This window comes from Bombyx mandarina, chromosome 15 (genome assembly GCF_030267445.1).
Source record: "Bombyx mandarina strain Sakado chromosome 15, ASM3026744v2".
In the NCBI taxonomy this organism is placed as follows: domain Eukaryota; kingdom Metazoa; phylum Arthropoda; class Insecta; order Lepidoptera; family Bombycidae; genus Bombyx; species Bombyx mandarina.
In genome coordinates, this window is record NC_143221.1 from 12,566,337 (window position 1) to 12,587,045 (window position 20,709).

Genomic DNA, 20,709 nt, shown 5'->3' on the forward strand with positions numbered 1-20,709 from the left:
CGCGTTAAAGCTTTCCACTTGCTACTCTAGCACCACATGATTGGCTCCCTTTCAGCGAACACTTTTCAATACACTGAGATGGACCTCCTTACTTCTACCCTCCATATTTTCCTTATATAAAGCATGCGGTCGTGGTCGTCGTTCAGTATCATTGCTGAGAGCAGATGCTATGCGCCTCACGAGTAATCGCCACTTCACCCGGCTGGTGAGCCTGTTGTAGGTACTCATGCAAACAACCGCCAACTGCCGACTTGAATTGGTCGGTCTATCGCATACGCAACCTTTTCACGCGGTCTGGTGCCTTCTACTTTGCCCTGAACGATAAGGCGTTCAAGTCATTTCCTCACTGAGAGATATTTCCAAAAAATTATAGTATGTGCCCATGCACGAGCGCCGTAAGATGCTGCTTAATGCCGAATTCTTGAAGAATGGAGATTGTTCGCGCGACAGCGCGACGTTCGTAAATGTTCGGCTCAACTCGGGTGCCGTCGCCCGTACGCACCCCGCACCTCTCAGAACAGTGCGGTACATGACGGCACGCGGAGATACGCTCGTTCGATATTGAGTAAAATTGTGCGCGCGCGCCCTTCGTTATATACTAAGTAAAAGGTTGAGTGTGAACCGGTGAAAAGGTGTATGTGCCACCCATCGCAGAGGAACACCACTACGACCGTGATAGTGCCAGCATCAGCCTCCAAGTAAGTCCCGTTTTCCTACCTACCCTTTCGTATCCGCTCATTCTCCGCAGAGTTCATATGCTCCCTTTCAGCTCATCAGCTCACGTTTAAGGTGACGCTCACCTGCGTCACCAGAGATATTGGTTCGAAGTTCGGTCCATAAAATACCAAGCATTCGTCTCCGGCATAACATCTTCAGAGCATCGACCTTCTTTTATTCGATCTGCTGAAAGTCCATGTCCATGATTACATATGACTTTTTGGCGGGAACGCCAGGAGTGAAGTTGTGTGATTTGTTTTATTTTGTCTATTTAGTGTTTCCTTCAGCGGTGGTTTATTAACTGCTTAATATCTGTGAAAGTGCACAAATGTGGGAAAATGAGACAAAGCCGCTGGACGTAGCTTCTCAGGATCCTCCAGAAAGTACATTGAACAAATCTCAGTAAATGACCACCATTTTACTGATATTATATTTCATTCCGTACCAGCTCATCTAGTTTTTTTTTAATTTCATCCCAGTTGATTAATGTATCAAACTATTTCATTTTATATATATATAATTATATATATAATTTTATTTTTCATAAAAATAAGAATTTTAATTAAAATAAGACGACCTAAAGGTTTTAGTTACCAGGCCATAAAATCCCTTTAAAAAAAAGGTACATACTTATAGGCAAAGGAAATTCCATAGATTATACTCATATTCCTAATATATTTGAGGGAAATTCATTAAAAAGCTGAAATAGGTACAGTTCTCAAATATATTAAGTGTATAATCTATGGGTACAGTATTATGATTAGTGCTATCGTTAAATGCTTAGCGTTATAATTATAAAGATATAATGGATAACTGCGACTCTACACCAACTCAGGGTACAAAACGTAAGTATAACTATTAACTTGCGATAATAACCAATACGTTAGAAACGTTCATAACATATGGACTCACAGATTTTATATTTATCAATTACAGCTTCATATGATCCTGGTTGGAATGACCCTCCCAAACTCTCTTATAATGGACAGCAAACAACGCCGAATAGACCACGAAACTTTTTGAATAAGAGAGTTGCATTCCCTCTATCAAATACTCCTTCAAGCACCCCTGCCCCTCAGCCTGTGAACTTACCTCCAATGCCCACATTAATTCCACCTGTGCCACCGATACAAAGTATGCGTCAGCCTACACAAAATGAAGAGATTAAAATTGACAGCAATAACACACTCAAGGAAGTTAAAGATATTTTATTAGAATTTTTGGAAAGTAGTTCTGAGCTGGGACCAAAAGGGAATGATATCAAAAGACGAATAAGTGTAATGGAGGATATGTGGATTAGTGGAAAATTAAATAAAAGTATACATATACAGATGAAGGAATTGGCCTATGGTAAGAAATATTAAAATTGAGGGTTGTACCTTGTGGATTTTGTAATTATAAATATATGAAGCAGTTATGGACTTTCTAGCCCATAACATATGACTTTTTAATGAAAAATATATGTGAATAGAAAACAAATAAATTCATTGCAAATTGATTGCAAACTAAATTTATGTTTCTGTGAACGTGAAGATTAAAATTAGACTAGTAATTTTTTTAATTCACTTAGATCACTACTACTGCCCAATTCTTTTCCCCTGAAAAGACACAGCAAAGTATACAGCTTTTTTATTGCTTAAATGGACAGACGAGCTCACAGCAGCCTCTAATGTTAAGTGATTTATCGAAGCCCACCAAAATCAACAATGTGACTGCAGTCACCCACCTTAAGGCATGAGTTCGAAGTCTACATGTATAATTATACAATGGATGCCCCGCCTTCAAACTGAAATACATTACAGCTTCATGGCAGAAGAGGATAGGGTGGTGGTACCTTCCCCTGTGGGTTCATAAGACATCCTACCACCAGTAATGACCACTGCCTGCCTGTAATACTATTTAGCTATCTGTAAATAATCTGGTGTTTCTCTGGATACTCTCAGATATCTGGTGTAGCAGAGTAAAGAAATTTCAATGACAGACATTCAATGTTGACTCAGTGTGCACAATAATTTTATCTTTTCTCTATGTTGTTACTACTTTTCAGCAATCAGAGATGACCAGCCAAACAAAGCAGATGAGATTCACAGGGCTTTGATGGTGGACCATGTGAGCGGAGTTGGAAGTTGGATGCCAGGCATCAAACAGCTTATTCATCATTGTGTAGCAAAATCAGAATTATTAGCATTTGATAAGGAATGATTCAGTTATCTATCTGACATTTCATCTTCACTCTTCTAAACTTATAAAGCCAATAAACAATTATTTTTCAAGTGAGCATGCATAAGATGCTATCTGTATTTTGATAATATCTTGAAATGTTATTCAATATTGATAATTAATTCATTGAAGTACATGATTTTGTTAGAAAAAATTGTATACACATTTGTTTTGTCTGTGATAATTATAATCGCCAGATGATTATTTAACTTTAATTTTGATAAATGCATGCTAGTCCATTGTATATTAATAATTAATATTAATGAAATAATATATTTCATAAGCGACAGTATGTGATTAGTTTTATATTAAGCAATATCGTTTTACACAATATTTAAGTTACTGTATGTGTAATATGAATCATAATAAAATATTTTTAATGTGTCTTCATTGATTTATTATAATTTTAACTTTTATAAACCCAGATAGAAAAAAATAATACATTATTTCATAAATACTTTTTGATTAACTTTATGAAACTAAAACACAATCTTTCAAAATCATTTATATTCCTCGTTTGATAGGCTTTGGTGCTACAGTAACTCTAACTGGTTTACAAAGCTCTACTAGTTGTGGTGGTTCTCTGCCACCCCCTTCTTCGACCGCTAGGCATATAGAAATGTCCACTCCACATGGTTCTGACCACACTCCATGTGAAATTAAAACTTTAGTCAGCAAACGCAAGTTTTGCGTTCCATCCTCATCTGTAACAAAAAGAATGGCTTTAAAAAAGAAGATATTCTCCAGACCACCAATCGGGAGACTTAAGTTTATTTTTTATTGAAACCAATTTTTTTTAATGAAATACGTACTTAGCAAATGTTTACGATTGACTTCCACGGTGAAGGAATAACATCGCGCAATAAAAATGAAACCCACAAAATTATTATTTGCGTAATTACTGGTGGTAGGACATCTTGTGAGTCCGAACGGGTAGGTACCACCACCCCACCTATTTCTGCCGTGAAGCAGTAATGCATTTCAGTTTGAAGGGTAGGGCAGCCGTTGTAACTATACTAATACCTTAGAACTCATATCTCAAGGTGGGCGGCGGCATTTACGTTGTAGATGTCTATGGGCTCCAGTAACCACTTAACATCTGTGTGCTTAGTGCGAGTTTTTTAACGTTCTCGATAGCGTAAAAGTTAACCCAATTTTGTATGCAGTTGGAACAGCGCCCCTTGCGGCAAACATACGCAAACGATCCCATTCGATACAAATATGAGCTAACTTTTACGCTATCGAGAACGTTAAAAAACTCGCACTAAGCACACAGGTGGGACGTGAGGTCGTCCATCCATTTAAGCAATAAAAAATATATGGTGTGTTTGAAAAGGCAGGCTGATTACACAACTCTACAAAAAAAATTCGTTCTTTGCCCTAACATTTATACTAGGTTTTTCCGGTTAATTATTCACAAAAACGAAAATAAATAGCTTTTTTTTATATAAAATTTGCTTTTGTGATAGTTATAGTAATAATACTCATATTTTTTTTTTATAAATTTTAATTAATTTTCATATTTTCAAAAAAACCGCGCTATGAGAGTGGGGTGTTTACACAGTGCCACTAGATGGCACTCGAGTAATAAACAACGATCAGGTGTTTTGTACAAGCCCAGAAAAACTTAAAATGTCACAAAAGTGTAAATACGATGCTGATGCATTTTGTTTCATATGTGGTTAATTTATTAAAGTTCAAAAGCAAACTGTTTCATGCCATGTATTTTTTTTTCGCCTAATTACTATCTAAAATATCGAAATTTTATGCTTTGCAAAGTCAAATTTGGTGTTGACCCGTGTTATCCATAAGATGTTTACTTTGGTCGTGATGGTCGAGCGGCCGGAGGTGGTCCCGGGGCGGCAGCAGCGCGTGCACCCGGCGGTCCGGGTAGGCCACGCGCACGCGCAGCGCGTCCGCACAGCGCACGCGCGTCACCTCGGCCTCCAGCGCGACGCCGGCCACGAGCCCCGCGCTGAACCGCACCACCAGGTCGTTGTCGGCGGCCGGCTCCACTATGCTAGCTTTGCACATCACGATCTTAAACAGATAATCGATTTACACAGCACAACTAAGAAAGAAGATAACACACAGTGAAGTTATTTTTTTAAGGGACTTTATGAGCTGGTAACTAAGACCTTTAAGTCAAATCTTATTTTAATTTCAATGAAAACTTTTTTGAAAAATGATAATATGAAATGAAATGAAAACGAAATGTAATGAAATGTGATGAGATGATATGGGATGAAATATAATCTCAGTAAAATGGTGGTCATTTACTGATACTTTTTCAGTGGACATTTTGGAGGATCCCGAGAAGTTACATTCAGCGGCTTTGTTTCATTTTCCCACATTTTTGCACTTTCACAGATACTAAACAGGTAACAAACCACCGTTATTACACATTTAAACCTGAAGAAACACTAAATAGACAAAATAAAACAAATCACACTACTACACGTCTCATACTCTGTATGGAATCTCTTATTTTTTCTGTATGGAAACTAGCGACATTTTGCCCCGTTTTTGCAGAAACTAACGACATTTTGCAGTATGCCCCTAAATTTGTATGTTGTTTTGTAGGCAGACGAGCATACCGCCCACCTGATGGTAAGCGGTTACCGTCGCTCACGGACATCAGCAATGCCAGGGGCAGAGCCAAGCAGCTGCCTACCATTAAGTACTGTCTCCGCAAGCCTCGTTTGAAGGACATGTCGTAGCGCTCGGGATACACCTTGGGAGGGTAGTTTATTCCAAAAAATTTGGAAACGCATCGTCGATGAACGCAGCGGTTCCAGATAATATGGATGAATCATGTAGCGAATTTACAATAACCACTTCAATGAGAACTGTTAACGCCTACTAAATTTTAAGGAGCAATGTTGTAATTTTTATTTGTGTTTACCTACACCATTATTACACTTTAATAAATCGCCGTGCCAAGCTAACTTGTTCGCAACATGAAAATTAAGAAAAAGCTTCTATACAGAAAATACAAATTTCTTAGATGGATGGACGAGCTCACAGTCCACCTGGAATTAAGTGGTTACTGAAGCCCATAGACATCTACGACGTAAACGCGCCACCCACCTCGAGATATAAGTTCTAAGGTCTCAAGTATAGTTAGAACGGTTGCCCCACCCTCGCATTGCTGCTTCACGGTAGAAATAGGTAGAGATCGATTTGAAATTTTTATTTAAGAAACCCAAGCATCCAACATAAACGTATTTCGAACTTTAATTATTTCAGTGTCACGTTTGTACGCGGCCCGTCTTATCATAGCACACAATGGTAGTTTTCCAATTACAGCACAAGAGCGCATTATGCGGCATAATGCTCAACGTTGAATGTTCCAACTACAGCAACGCTTCGCACAATCGAGCACTCTCACAAGGACCGCTCTCGCGTGATACTCGCAATCGATACCGACTCGGTGACAGAAAATTGACAAGGTGTTTTTTCTTTAAGTTGGCATTGATCGAAATTTTGTTTTTAATATCGTTAGTAATATTAATTAATGTTGAAAAAAATTGTAAGGCTTTCGTTTCGTCGTAGTTTCTTAAAAATAATCAGTGTTAATTAAAACTGTGCTAACTTAGCGCACTCTGCTGATGCAAAACTAATTCACGTTCCAATTAAGCTTCAGCATAATTCGGCATTGTGCGTCACTGAGTCGCATTATGCTCTGTAATTGGAAAACTAACAGCGATTGTCTGAGCGTACCTTAAGGTTAGGTTTGGGTATGACCGGCAGCGGCGCGGACAGTAGGAGCGGGTGGATGCTCCTCGCCAGCGCGGCCGGCTTGTTGTCCGCGTTCATCGACAGCTGACGGAACACGGCTATCGTGAACGGATCCGGCTCTACACCTGGACAATACAACGATCAAACTTCAATACGCTCGCTAATTAAACGTTTCTCGCACACAGGCGCTGCCGGGGGTCTGCGCCTGTGTGCGAAAACGATGAAGCACCCCATATTTTTAAGAATCTCCATGTTTCAATGTATTTTTTTTAATACGCTTTTATTAGCTTCAGACGTATGTATGTTTGTAACGGAATCTTTGAACGTGACTTTTGACCCCCTTAAAAACGTCGGATTAACTCGAAATTTGGTATACTTATTAAGGACCGATGACAACTCAATATTTAAAAAAAAAGAAAAAATAAATTGAAAAAATTGAAATTCAACAAAAAAAAGAAAATAAATTTGAATTAAACATAGTGTAAGAAAAAATGATTTTATTGTAAAAAAGCGTGGGGAGCTTGCTTTTCAGGATATTATCAAAATAACCCTTCTACTCATATTTGTTCATAAAATATTTATAACTACTGATGATACCATGCACCTCACGCTTTTTTTTACAATAAAATCATTTTTTTACACTATTTTTAATCCAAATTTATTAAAATTTATTTTCTATTTTTTAGTTAGATTTTCTATAAAAGCGTATTTTGTTAGTTTTTTTAAACTATTTTTTTTTAATTTGTAGTTTTATTTGTTTGGACATAATCTTTGGGAAATTTGTACATATAAATGTTTTGTTATTTACAAGGCACATGTTACACCTATTGTAACTCTTTACATAACGATACTCCACTACAAAGAATATTTTGTTGTGTAAGTGTAACATAAAATAATTTCGGTGACGGCGCCAAATTGTCTTGGCGGGGCCCTGGTTTCTCGCAACTTTACTTAATTGTAAGCTGTGATAGTCCAGTTTGAAGACATTGCACCAATGCCATTTAACGCGTTGACCGCCATGTGGGTCAGGTAAAGTGGTTATATCGCTTTCTCTCTTCGGTCTTCTTACTAAGTCGCAGAAAAACCTAGTAGAATATGGAAAAGAGGAATCTATGAATGAATCTATTTTTAAGAGGCCCAAAAGACTAAAACATAAATTAACAAAGAAAATATGGTAAAGTTAGGCAATCCAGACGCTTAGTAACAGAAATCGACATCATTACTTCAGTGCTCCGCGTAGGGCCCCGGTGACCTACGTGGCAGTCAACGTGTTAATCTATAATGAACTATATGAAAGGAATGATAATGTTAGAATGGAGATAACCAACTTGTAAAGGGTCATAAGTGTGTTAGTGGTGATGGTCATCGAAACGTTAATGCCATCATTCATATTGATACAAAGTTTTAAATATGGTGAAACAATAGTCATAGACAACTGAGCCACTTTATATAAATAGGCAAAAACAAATCAATTCAGTAACATTTTCTCGTCTGTTCTTTGGCCATTGCTTTGAGCACGCACGAGCCATTGCACGAGCTTCGGCGTTTTTTTTTTGTTGCTTAGATGAGTGGTCGAGCTCACAGCCCACCTGGTGTTAAGTGGTTACTGGAGACCATAGACATCTACGACGTAAATGCGCCACCCATCTTGAAATATCAGTTCTAAGGTCTCAGTATAGTTACAATGGCTGCCTCGCCCTTCAAACCGAAACGCATTACTGCTTCACGGCAGAAATAGGCGGGGTGGTGGTACCTACCCGCGCGGACTAAATCAATAAAAATCATTGTATATTCCCTGTACATGCCGAACATCCTATTTATTGAAACACTGTACTCTATGAAGTCTTATTGAATTTACCTGCGGAAGCCAACATTCTGTCCAACATTTCGGCGTGGTGCGTGAGAGCGGCGACGGCCGACAGCGCGGCGGTGTTGCCAGCTGCAGCGACCCCGCCGCTAGTGTTGCCAGCCGCGCTCTGCTGCACTGCGGCGCACAGGCGGGCGGCGCACACTCGTAGCGCCAGCTGCCAAACGCACGCATTATCCTGCTCGGACATCCCGCTAAACTGATGTTGAAGCCTGTAGAATGTACGATTTTATTTTTATTGATGCTCGACTTGTATCCGTAAATTTAAAAGATAAGCCTCGGAATCGTTAAAGGTATTAATTTTTCGAAATTGGTGAAAAATTTAGCTATATTTAGAGCCAAAAATTATTATAATTCCTTTGAAAGTACAAAATAAACCGAAATATTTATAATAAATTATATAGGTACTTCTGCGAAAAAAAATCTCACTAAAAACAGGCAAAAACACAATCACTGCGTTCAAATTAATCGGTAGATCTAAAGCAATTTTTTTCATTGCCGCTGCAGGCAGACGAGCATACGGCCCACCTAATGCGTAAGCGGTTAGCATCGCTCATGGACGTCAGCAATCCCAAGACCAGAGCCAAACCGCTGCGTACCTGACTAGCATACGTGTATTTGACATAATAGATCTTACACGTCCACGTGCGTACTATCGTTTTATGTTTTATATAATTACTAACTATACTCGTCCGCTTCTCTGGGCATTTAAAAATAAACATTGTTATTTCTCACCCCCACAAAGATTCTCATCATTAACGCCCCCGCAACTGGTGTAGGGAGTCCAACACTCATATTTAATAAATATTAGCCTATCCATGAAGTACATGTATTTTCTACATGGATACCAAGTTTCAAGTCAATCGGATGCATGGTTCAGTAGTTATAACAGAACATCCACTGTAAAAACCACTGTAGATTTATAGATTAGTATAGATGGGGCTACCGACCGAAGGCAGTCTGCGTGCAGGGAGCGCAGCGCGTGCTGCGGCGGCGCGGCGCACTGCAGCGCGTCGTGCAGCGCCCGCACGCAGCGCGCGAATAGCGCCGTCCGGTGCGCCGCGCCGCACACCGCCGGCTCCATCTCCGACAACCTGAGAACAAATTGCAATGTAAAACATCTATTTTTTTTTAAAGTAATTTTTTGACCTGGTAACTAAGACCTTTAAGGTCATGTCTTATTTTAATTTATATTCTTACTTTTATGAAAAATGATGAAATGAAATGAATGATTAATTTGAGACATTAATCAACTGGGATGAAATGAAATGAAATGAGATGTAATATAATCTCAGTAAAATAGTGGTCATTTACTGAGACTTTTTAAGTGGACTTTTTGTAAGATCCCGAGAAGTTACGTCCAAAGGCTTTATTTTATTTTCCCACATATGTGCATTTTCACAGATACTAAATAGTTAATAAACCACAGTTATTACACATTTAAAACTGAAGAAACAGTAAATAGACAAAATAAAACAAATCACACAACTTCACTCCTCGCGTTACCGCCAAAAAGTCTGTGAAACATCTATAGCCGACAGTATTTCCACTTTAATGATTTCCTTTCCCCACTCCTCAATTCAAATTTCCCCTTCTCAGGGCTTTAACCTTATAGACAGGTGAATTTTATACATTAGATAAATATACATGGGCGCAAAACCGCCACTATTGGCAATATTTAACATGATTTAAAGCTTCAAAGCGCTTTCCCGTGTATTGTGTATAAGCCATTGATTACTTGTTAAAGTAGAGAAGCGTTAAACCGCTTTAAAGCGCTTTCCCGTGTATTGTGTATAAGCCATTGATTACTTGTTAAAGTAGAGAAGCGTTAAACCGCTTTAAAGCGCTTTCCCGTGTATTGTGTATAAGCCATTGATTACTTGTTAAAGTAGAGAAGCGTTAAACCGCTTTAAAGCGCTTTCCCGTGTATTGTGTATAAGCCATTGATTACTTGTTAAAGTAGAGAAGCGTTAAACCGCTTTAAAGCGCTTTCCCGTGTATTGTGTATAAACCATTGATTACTTGTTAAGTTGTTCCTCGGCCGAGCGCAGCATGTTCAGCCTCACGGCGGTGGAGAGGGTCCCGTTGTCGATGTGCTGCAGCACGCAGTCGAAGAATCGTCTCACGGCGCTGTCGTCCATCGCAGCCTCTATCTTCTCCGCGCTTGACTGCTGCTCGCCTAAAGTACATCAGTGATATATAAGTAAATACGATTAAGATTGGTGTTAAGTAGTTACCGAAGCCTATAAACATCACAACGTGAGTACCGCTTTTTTACTGGTGGTAGGACCTACATACATTTACGTTGTGGATGTCTATGGGCTCCAATAACCACTTAACACCAGGTGGGCTGTGAGCTCGTCCACCCATCTAAGCAAAAAAAAAACATCTGTATAACCTCAAAAGGCCTAATTAATAAAATTTCATAGCACCACACGTCCTACCACCGTAATCCTCGTGACTCCTCGAAAGGCTCGTGTATCGTGTGTATGACTAACCGATGGGTAGATGCGGCACGAGATGAGGCATGGTGTCCCGCAGATACGTGTAATGCTTGATGGTGTGCTCCTCGAACAGCGGCAGCATGGTGGTGCAGTGCTGCGCCGCGTTCAACACCAGGATCAAAACGCACATATCTATTATGGACTAGTTAAGGATCTTAGCTTCAAGCGAAAACTATCTTAAACATACAGCTATTTTTTAAAAATTCAAATTATTCAATATGTCATATAAACACTATTAACAAACTACACAACATATTATGTATTTTCATCATATTTTTTGTTTCAAAATTTCAAATTTGTCGATTTGTGTGTGTGACTTTGATCATAATAATTCGTTTATTTCATTCGAAGACCACCCTCGGACACAGCCCACTGAGTTTCTCGCCGGATCTTCTCAGTGGGTCGCGTTTCCGATCCGGTGGTAGATTCTGCGAAGGACGGTTCTTGCTAGAGTTCGTGTTAGCAACGTCGTCAGGTTTGAGCCCACCTACTAGTTAAGGCTACGCTGATATAGCCCTCTGGGCGCTGCAGGCCTAAAGGGGGGCGGTAACATATCCAGAAAAACAAACGGGAGCGTTGTGCAGAAGCTTGGGAGGCGATTTGTAATTTCATCTAAGAGGACTCTTATACACCGACTAAACTTTCACATAGAGGTTTTTAGGTATGTGAAAAAATGGGGGCGCTAAAGAATAATTTCTTCTCAAAGTGGGCAGTAGACAAAACAAGTTTAGGAACCCCAGTTCTAACTTATGTAAACTAACCAATTATTTTTTTTACATTAAAACCAGCATTGTAAAAATTAGTATATATGATGGCAATATAGAAAACATGCGTTAAGTTGCTGCGAACCTGCACAGAGGGATACCAGCTTTCTGTCTATTTCTAAGGCAAAAAAAACATGCGATCCACATTATTATAGCTTCAAGCACACCAATCACTGCATCACTCGAGTAACTAATACTAATTAAAGAGACTTTTTGGCGGGAACGCGAGGACTGAAGTAGTGTGATTTGTTTTACTTTGTCTATTTAGTGTTTTTTTCAGGTTTAAATGTGTAATAACGGTGGTTTATTAACTGTTTAGTATCTGTGAAAGTGCACAAATGTGGGAAAATGAAATAAAGCCGCTGAACGTAACTTCTCGGGATCCTCCAAAAAGTCCACTGTAAAAATCTCAGTAAATCACCACCATTTTACAGAGATTAATCCCATATCATCTCATCTTATTTTATTTATTTTCATCCCAGTTGATTAATGTCTCAAATTAATTATCATTTATCATAAAGATAAGAATATAAATTAAAATAAGACATGACCTAAAGGTCTTACTTACCAGGTCATAAAATCCCTTAAAAAAAACACTAAATAAAGAACTGATTGGGAATTTTGTATGTCTCTAAAATTAATATTGTTCAAAGGATACAAGCTGGATCCTCAACATCCGGCTCAGGCATGTCGAAGAAAGGGTGCACGGCCAGCAGCCTCGTGGTCAGCGGCAGCACCAGGGTCGCGTGCGAGCTGCCCAGCCGCTGCACGCAACGGAATGTCGAACGCTTATCCTGAACAATAACACAACGGACACTTTTTACTGGTGGCAGGACCTCTTGTTGGTCCGCACGGGTATGTACCACCACCCTGCCTATTTCTACCGTGATATATATATTTTTATTTATTTATTTATTGCCCTTGTAGGAAGACGAGTACACGGCCCACTTGATGGTGAGTAGTTACCGTCGCCCATGGACTTCAGCAATGCCAGGGGCAGAGCCGAGCCGCTGCCTACCGCTGATCATCGCATATATCTCACGGTGGATGGCGCATTTACGTTGTAGATGTCTATGGGCTCCAGTAACCACTTAACACCAGGTGGGCTGTGAGCTCGTTCACTCATTTAAGCAATAAAAAAAAACATCTAACTCTTTTTCTCAGTCGTTTGCACTCTTAGCAGAGTGGTCGTGGTCATCAGTTCGGGTAGTGGAGCGCTTCATAAGACGTCGCCATTTCTCGCGTACCTTCTTGTACCATACATAATTAAAAACATGAGTGGATGATTATGAGTTAAGTACCATTTTTAAGATTTTTGAGTTTTAACATTGAATGAAGGTGTTATGTGCCTATAAACCATATTAGACCTTAAAACTCCGGCATTAAAGGCAATTTTTAGATATTGCATGTGATGAAGGAGTTATGTACGGAGAAAAAGTACAATTAACAAAAGTTTGTTGCCAAAGTTTATCATATGTCCTTCATCCACTCATGTCTCAAATTATATGTATATGTTTAAATACATACATATTTAGATATTACACATCCAGACAAAGGGCACATAAACCTATCCATCACACGAATGTTTGCCCGATGTGGGAATTGAACCCAAGACATTCTAGCCAGCACTCAGCATTAACTACTGTGTCGACTTGGCACTAAAAGGAACTAATACAAAAACATAAATCTCTTTCACATTGATGTTTATAATCAAAACATTACCATGGTACTCTTATCAAGTAATTTAACAATAGCTATACCTGTGGATATCTTTTGAGATTCTCCAGAATTTTATCAATGCACATCTCCAGGCATGTTTTGGACGCGACTGTACACGAGCCCAGCAGTCTGTGTAGACCTTCCCTGACGTCCATTGAATAATCCTAAAACCAAAGTTCTATTATTTTACAGTAAAAACTAAATTGCCCTTTTTTGTTAAAAGGGGTGAAATTTGATGGTGGCAGATTTCTGTTTAGTTACTTAGGAAAAAAATTAGAAAATAACTCTCCTTCTCTCTCTTTCTCTTTCCCCCTCTCTCTTTCTCTCGCCCTCTCTCTCTCTCTCTCTGCCATCAGGGAAAAGTGGTAATAGATGTCGTAGAGTCGCAGTTGTATTAATCACTGCTCCACCATCCTTGAAAACGGAGCGCATGAGTTCTTCCTGAACAAACCAAGCAGGAGGGTGACTTGCGGGCTTCATAGCATCACAAGGACTGTGTGGCGACTCACTTACCCGCCACTTCATACCACTACTTGGGCAACTGCCTTTCAATTTTGGTAAAATCGCTGTCGCTTATGATTTTAGGCCATTCATACGCTATTTTTGTTCGGAACAGGTTCGGAGATGCTTCTTTACTTGCGTTTATTTAGAGTTACTTATGTGCTAACTTACCTATATTGTACATAAATCCAATCTTATATACAATATACGTTACCTAATGTGTCAATGTCAATGCCTAGACAATCTAGCCAGTTGAAGCAGCTTAACTACGGCTGCTCCTACAACTGTATTACAAATAGACTATTATCAGCTTCTAGTATCTCCGGGACTGACCTCCAAGGCTCCTAGTATGGTCTCCAGTAGGTCTTCTCTAAGTACGATATGATGCGAGATCCTCGTGAGGGCGTCGATGGCTCGCAGCCGCACTTCCTCGATCTCGTCATTGAACATGTCCACCAAAAAGTCGAGGGAGGTGGTCGCGAACACCGGGTTTTCTAGTGAGAGTTGACACAATGCTTCGACGGCTGCCGTACGCACCTCTGGGAACATAAAGAACAATTAGAACAAATTATTACATTGAAAACAATAATTAAATTCGATTATAAAAAATATTGTAAATCATACAAGCCTATAATTATTTGTTATAGAAAAATTGATTAAATGTTATCACTTTGGGGTTTCTGAAAATATACATATTTTTTTTAAATAAAGCCTGCGATGCTTAATATGTTACTGCCATCTACAGGAGCAATGAAAAACTAATCGAAGCGTAGCCATCTGGCCGACGCCCATAAACATTTTTGTTGAGTGCTTGAGTTGCTTATCTATAACTAAATTATGTGTATTATCTATGCTCTGACCCATGAGTTCGTCCTCAAGTCCGTGCACGAAGGCGCCGGCCGCCCCGCCCGGCAGCAGCTGCACGGCGGCGGACGGCACCAGCGCGCCGGGCGCGTCGTCCGCCCAGCGCCGCCCGCTCGCCCACGCGCCGCTGCGGACCAGCTCCGCGCCGCGCTCGTGCGCAGTGCGCTTTTTCTGTATTATATTCAATTTACACTATAATTAAACGTGAATTAGATATGAGATAAAGCTAATGAGACCAAGGAAGGCTGCTTCCACGATCACGGTACAAACGCCACGCATATGCCTGGTGTTTTAACAAATAAATCACATTAAGACGTGGTAGAATTGACACGCGATATAACGATATTATGAATATAATGATATCAAATACGCCAGAATGAATGAGTACAATCAAAGACTTAATTGCATTTTCTGTAATATAAATAAGAAAACAACATTTAAAGCCCTTAATCTCTATTCAAATTAATATTTTAAGCAGTATTATTATACTACTAGCTGTACCCGTCCGCTTCGATAGGCATCTAAAATTAATATTATTATTTCTCACCCCCCAAAAAGATTCTTATCATTAACGCCCCCACAACTGGTGTAGGGAGTCCAACACTCATATAAATATTAGCCTATCCATTAAGTACATGTATTTTCTACATGGATACCAAGTTTCAAGTCAATCGAATACATGGTTCAGTAATTATAACGGAACATCCGTAAAAGCCACTATAGATTTATAGATATAGATGCAAAACTGAACTAGTCACTTCATGGATTGACAGGTGAGTGCTTCCGTGCTCAGAAAAATCTTTTTAAAACTAAAAGAGCTTTAAAGGTTTTTCTTTACATGAATATTATGAGTGCTTGTCTGTGCGTTTGTAATCCCTATAATGGCTGAACATATTTCAATGTGTATTTCAATGGTGTATACAGTGCTGGTTCCGTAATGAAATCACCTTCATGTTACTCATTAGTTGTTTATCGAGGGTCTGCAACAGGAAGCGATCGGAGACGGCGCGCGTGGTGCCGAGCAGCGTGCAGGCGAGCGCTCGCACTTGCATGCAAAGATCGTTCACGGCCGAACATATGCGAACAAAAGCGTCATCGACCATTCGTATCGTAGTCTCGTCATCTTGTAACGTTATTACACTGAAAATTACAAAAAAAATATCCTCAAATTCATTGTTCTTAGATTATTGGAGAGGAACACATATTTTGTGTCGGCTTGTTTGTTATTTATTGGGTCTGTAATAGTAATAAAACGATTATCTAAGTGAGATACGAATCTAATTACGATTATGATTATTTCACGTAATTATCGATTAATAATAACATTAAAAAACGTTTGAAATAGAACTTAAAAGTTATGATGATCATGAATCATGTAAACAATGTAAGACTTGTATTGAAAAGAAAGGCCAAACCATTATAAAAAAATTTATTAAAATTGGGTGTTATTTTACATACTTTTTAACTACTATAAAAATAAACTCTCCTGGTGGCTCTAGAAAGGAGCGATAGTCTGGCAGACTTTTAAAATATTTTATATATTTATTGAAATTTTTTATTCTTATTTACTTTTAATAACAAAAAGTTGCCGACATATTAACTTTATTACAATTTCTTAAAGATGGTGGGCTTTCAAATGTGCAATCTATTATTCTACAAACTTTAGGTAATAATAGCTTTACAAATTAGTGTCATCATCATGCTTTCCTATTACCCTCTGCTGGGGTGTAGGGCTCGAATAAATTTTTTCCATTTGTATCGGTCTTGGGCAGTCTGTTCTAGCTCCTCCCACGTCATGCCCAAGACCCCTAGCTCCTGCTCCACCGAGCGACGCCAAGTTGTTCTGGGGCGGCCTCTCTTCCTTTTACCAGACACTTTCCAGGTCAGTGCTCTCTTTGATAGGTGTGTATCGGGCTTTCTCAGTGTGATTAAATTAAATTAATTTAATTAAATTAGTGTGACTTAATAAATTTAAAAACCAAGAATTAAAAAAAATGAGAATGCTTACTTTTCTGGGTATTTATTTCCAAGTACCCAAATCAACTTTAGGGCAACTTCTCTTACTATTTCATAGTCATCGGACAGTGCAACACAAACATGTTCGTACAAATTAGATCCTAAGATCTGTCCTCTTTGATGAAGTGTTAACAGTGCTTGAAATGCTTCACAACGCACTCTGGCATCCTAAATTAAAAAAGTTTTTAAATAGAAAGTTTTCAATCCTAACTCTGCTTAGGTACCTGATATTTTGAATGTTAATAAACTATATGACTTTCTTAATATTAAAATATATTTATTTTCTATGAGTAATAATTAAAGTGATGCATGGTGTTTGAAATAATGTGTTTATAATACTCCTTTGTTTTCTTTTTATTCAGCAGTTTATAATAACTATGCAGTCAAAAGACATTTAAATTATTGTACTATAAAATATTACTATACAGCTACACCAAATTATGAATATACAATATACCTCAGAATTAGAATAATCTCCAAGAAGTTTTACAATAGCTTCAGCCTCTGCTGTCATCTCAGATGTTCTATCAGAGTCCGGATGTATAGGGTACAACTCACTGATGAGCTGTAGACACCTACATTTCACCTGATGGCTAGTATCTTTCAAATTGTCTTTAGCAACACCAACTAGCCTCATCATTAAAATTTTATCGTCACTCAATTTCTTGGCAAGTTTTGTCAGTGTTGCTATTCCTTGACCGATAACCTGTAGAAAAAAATCTATCAAATAGCAGCAGCAAAAACCTTACCAAGCAAAAGAAAAGCATTACTACTACATTATTTACTAATTTAACTAAACTAAACTTTATCCGCTTTAAAGAAATAAAGACAAAACATTAATTGTTAATTTGAATAGATTGTTTTGATCACATCCAGTATTTCTAGTTTTCGTGATTTTTAGATATATTTAAAACTAGTTTTAAGAATGACTCTGAACACTAGAATTGTAATTTATTCTAAAAGTCAAAAACAATAGAATGAAAATGTAAAAGCAACATTATTTAGGTTGTGTCTTTAACACTTCAGGCAATTGCAATGTACAGAATATTATAACATAATAAATAAATAAATAAAAACTTTGTAAAATAGTAAAATGTTTGAATGTTGGAGCCTTAGGAACTGAGAAGGATTTATACTTTCCTGCTAACAATTGAAATTACAATCTCAAGTTTTAAAGAGGGTGGTGGAATTCACAGAGCATAAGAGCTCCAGTAAAACCTAAATGTGTGAACTATGAACCACTAACGGTCTATAACAAATACAAATATGATAAAATTACCTTGTGTGACGTTTCGTTTTTTATTAAATGTATGGTTTCATCTATCAAGTTATTCAAGTTTGCACAGGGAACCTCCAAGCCTATGTCACAAAAAAGCCATAGTATTTTTACTCTGACTACAGACTCTTCTTCCGACTGAAAATGTTTTGACAACTTCTTTATTGCTTCCTCTACGTCGGACTCTTGGAACTGAAGACAGTCGGAAATTCTGAGTAAAAACTGCAACGCTTCATCGCTGGACTTGCATTTCTCTAGAAGACCCACAAAGGCAGCAGCAGAACTACCTATTAACGGCTTCTTTGCCAAATGCAGCTTCTTCGATGGTGGAGCATCCTTTGATGTAAATAATGTAGTGAAGAGTTAGGTTAATTTAATTAAATATTTCACTTTCAAATATAGAAAACTATCATTAACTGCATTATACTAACCTGAAATGATTTATTGTATTCTGCCAGGGCTCTCTTCTTTAAAACTGCAGCCATTTTATTAACAGTTCCAGATGGTGTTTTCTGTAATGTAATGTTTTTGTTTTTGTATAAAATTTGTGTTAAGATTGGTAATAATCTATGGACCAAAAAGCTTTGAAAACTACTCGCTAGGGTAGTCTGTGACCATTTATCACTGAAGTTTTGCCAAGGACTTTTTGGCGGGAACGCGAGCAGTGAAGTTGTGTGATTTGTTTTATTTTGTCTATTTAGTGTTTCTTCAGGTTTAAATGTGTAATAACGGTGGTTTATTAACTGTTTAATATCTGTGAAAGTGCACAAATGTGGGAAAATGAAATAAAGTCGCTGGACGTAACTTCTCGGGATCCTCCAAAAAGTTCACTGAAAAAATCTTAGTAAATGACCACCATTTTACTGAGATTATATTTCATCCCATATCATCTCATTTCATTTCATTTAATTTCATCCCAGCTGATTAATGTCTCAAATTAATCATCTTCATTTCATTTCACTCCATTATATAATTTTTCATAAAAATATGAATATAAATTAAAATAAGACATGACTTAAAGGTCTCAGATACCAGGTCACAAAATCTCTTTAAAAAAAAATTATGCCATGCTACCTAAATAAGGGATAAAAAGTCAAACGCTCTCTGGGTGTTCGTTTCCAGCCGATTGTCTGCAAGCGAAGTAAATTCTCCCTTGGAAATTGCTAACTCTACAAACTTGCATACGTCCGGTCATGACCTATGAAAGTGTAGTGTTCGCTTACGCGGCCTGCACTAACTTAAACACCCTTAAAATCATTTAATCCGTTTTTGTAGGATAGCCGTCGGAGAACCATGGTTTGTGAGGAATGTGGATCTTCCCAATGACCTGGAACATGTTTCCATACTTCCGTATATGATGACAGTGTATGAGCACCACTACGAGAAAATGGCTCGATACGATAATCCACTTTTATTGTGGCCGCCAGCAAGTAGTACATACCCAATGCTGAAGACCGAACGGTAAACGCTCGCTGTCACCCAAAACATGTCATTTCGAATCCTTCCGATTCAATAGGTGCTTTTAGGCACTCGGTCAAGCACCGGTCACCGTTCTCGTTAAACTCTTCGAATGCCACGAAGGGTTCGGCAAGCAAAATAACCCCCCGATACAGCCCATTGAGTTTCTCGCTGGATCTTCTCAGTAGGTCGTGTTTCTTATTCGGTGGTAGATTATGCCAAGCACTGCTCTGGTTAGGACTAGTGTTGGCAAATATGCCAGGCTGAGCCCCATGAACTCGTCTGCTCGCTCGATGAATCTAGTATAACCCCTCGAGGCTTTTCTGGTAAGTACCTAATCGCTGGTAACCTAAGGGGCTATTCCAGCTATTCGCGGATTGGTGGTAGGACCTCTTGTAAGTCCACGCGGGTAGGCACCACCACCCTGTCTATTTCCGCCGTGAGGCAGTAATGCGTTTCGGTTTGAAGGGTAGGGCAGCCGTTGTAACTATAATTGAGACTTTAGAAGTTATATCTCAAGGCGGGTGGCGCATTGACGTTGAAGATGTCTATGGGCTCCAGGAACCACTTAACACTTTTTCATTCATTCACGAGCTCAACTTGACAGAATTTGCTAAGACTTGCCCTAGCAAATGAAGTACTTCACTGAATCTACTACCAGATCGGAATCGCGACCTACGGAGAAAATTCGACTAGAAATTCAGTTATGTAATTAACGGCTGCCACGCTAAGACGGCTGCTGTCGAACGTCGATTTGTTACAGTAGCGTTCTGACGCTTGTAGGGCAACACCGCACAGTCAATTAATAGACATTATATTTAGGCAGTATGTTGGGATACCTTCTTTTTCAAATTGGAAAAATTTAATTATTCTCAATTTGTCGAGAGTGTCAACTTTCAGACAAGAAAACTTTGATTTGGATATGGCTCGGACACTTTCAACTAGCCCTAACCATTTCAAACGTAAAATTTAAACAATTTGAATGAAATCTTAACTAAAAGTATTCATACAATCAATTTGAACAATATTACATGTTCAGTAGCTTCGTTGTCGAGTAATTTA

At 38.6% G+C, this 20,709-nt stretch overlaps 2 protein-coding genes across 2 annotated transcripts; one reads left to right on the forward strand and one right to left on the reverse strand.

Annotated features, from left to right (window-relative positions):
• Nucleotides 1-1,352: 1,352 nt before the first annotated feature.
• Nucleotides 1,353-3,321, forward strand: LOC114250328 (steroid receptor RNA activator 1). Its single transcript, XM_089733345.1, has 4 exons — nucleotides 1,353-1,425; nucleotides 1,463-1,562; nucleotides 1,654-2,067; nucleotides 2,765-3,321. Exons 2-4 carry the CDS (start codon nucleotides 1,523-1,525, stop codon nucleotides 2,917-2,919), a joined length of 609 nt encoding a protein of 202 aa, XP_089589471.1. The 5' UTR covers nucleotides 1,353-1,425; nucleotides 1,463-1,522; the 3' UTR covers nucleotides 2,920-3,321.
• IntS4 (integrator complex subunit 4) lies at nucleotides 3,311-18,780 on the reverse strand. The gene is made up of 16 exons (XM_028184154.2): nucleotides 18,621-18,780; nucleotides 18,193-18,525; nucleotides 17,371-17,619; nucleotides 16,906-17,081; nucleotides 15,845-16,037; nucleotides 14,894-15,068; nucleotides 14,367-14,572; nucleotides 13,574-13,696; nucleotides 12,472-12,607; nucleotides 11,044-11,181; nucleotides 10,568-10,724; nucleotides 9,496-9,639; nucleotides 8,537-8,757; nucleotides 6,661-6,803; nucleotides 4,758-4,977; nucleotides 3,311-3,641 (listed from the first exon to the last, which is right to left on the reverse strand). Exons 1-16 carry the CDS (start codon nucleotides 18,672-18,674, stop codon nucleotides 3,442-3,444), a joined length of 2,868 nt encoding a protein of 955 aa, XP_028039955.2. The 5' UTR covers nucleotides 18,675-18,780; the 3' UTR covers nucleotides 3,311-3,441.
• Between the last annotated feature and the right edge of the window lie 1,929 nt (nucleotides 18,781-20,709).

Coding starts and splice junctions, on each gene's coding strand:
- LOC114250328 (XM_089733345.1), top strand. CDS start 1,523: ATGGATAACTGCGACTCTACACCAACTCAGGGTACAAAAC. Junction 1,563..1,653: donor ACCAACTCAGGGTACAAAAC/GTAAGTATAACT, acceptor TATCAATTACAG/CTTCATATGATCCTGGTTGG. Junction 2,068..2,764: donor GATGAAGGAATTGGCCTATG/GTAAGAAATATT, acceptor ACTACTTTTCAG/CAATCAGAGATGACCAGCCA.
- IntS4 (XM_028184154.2), bottom strand. CDS start 18,674: ATGGCTGCAGTTTTAAAGAAGAGAGCCCTGGCAGAATACAATAAATCA. Junction 17,082..17,370: donor GAGATTATTCTAATTCTGAG/GTATATTGTATA, acceptor TTTTTAATTTAG/GATGCCAGAGTGCGTTGTGA. Junction 14,573..14,893: donor ACTTGAGGACGAACTCATGG/GTCAGAGCATAG, acceptor TTATGTTCCCAG/AGGTGCGTACGGCAGCCGTC.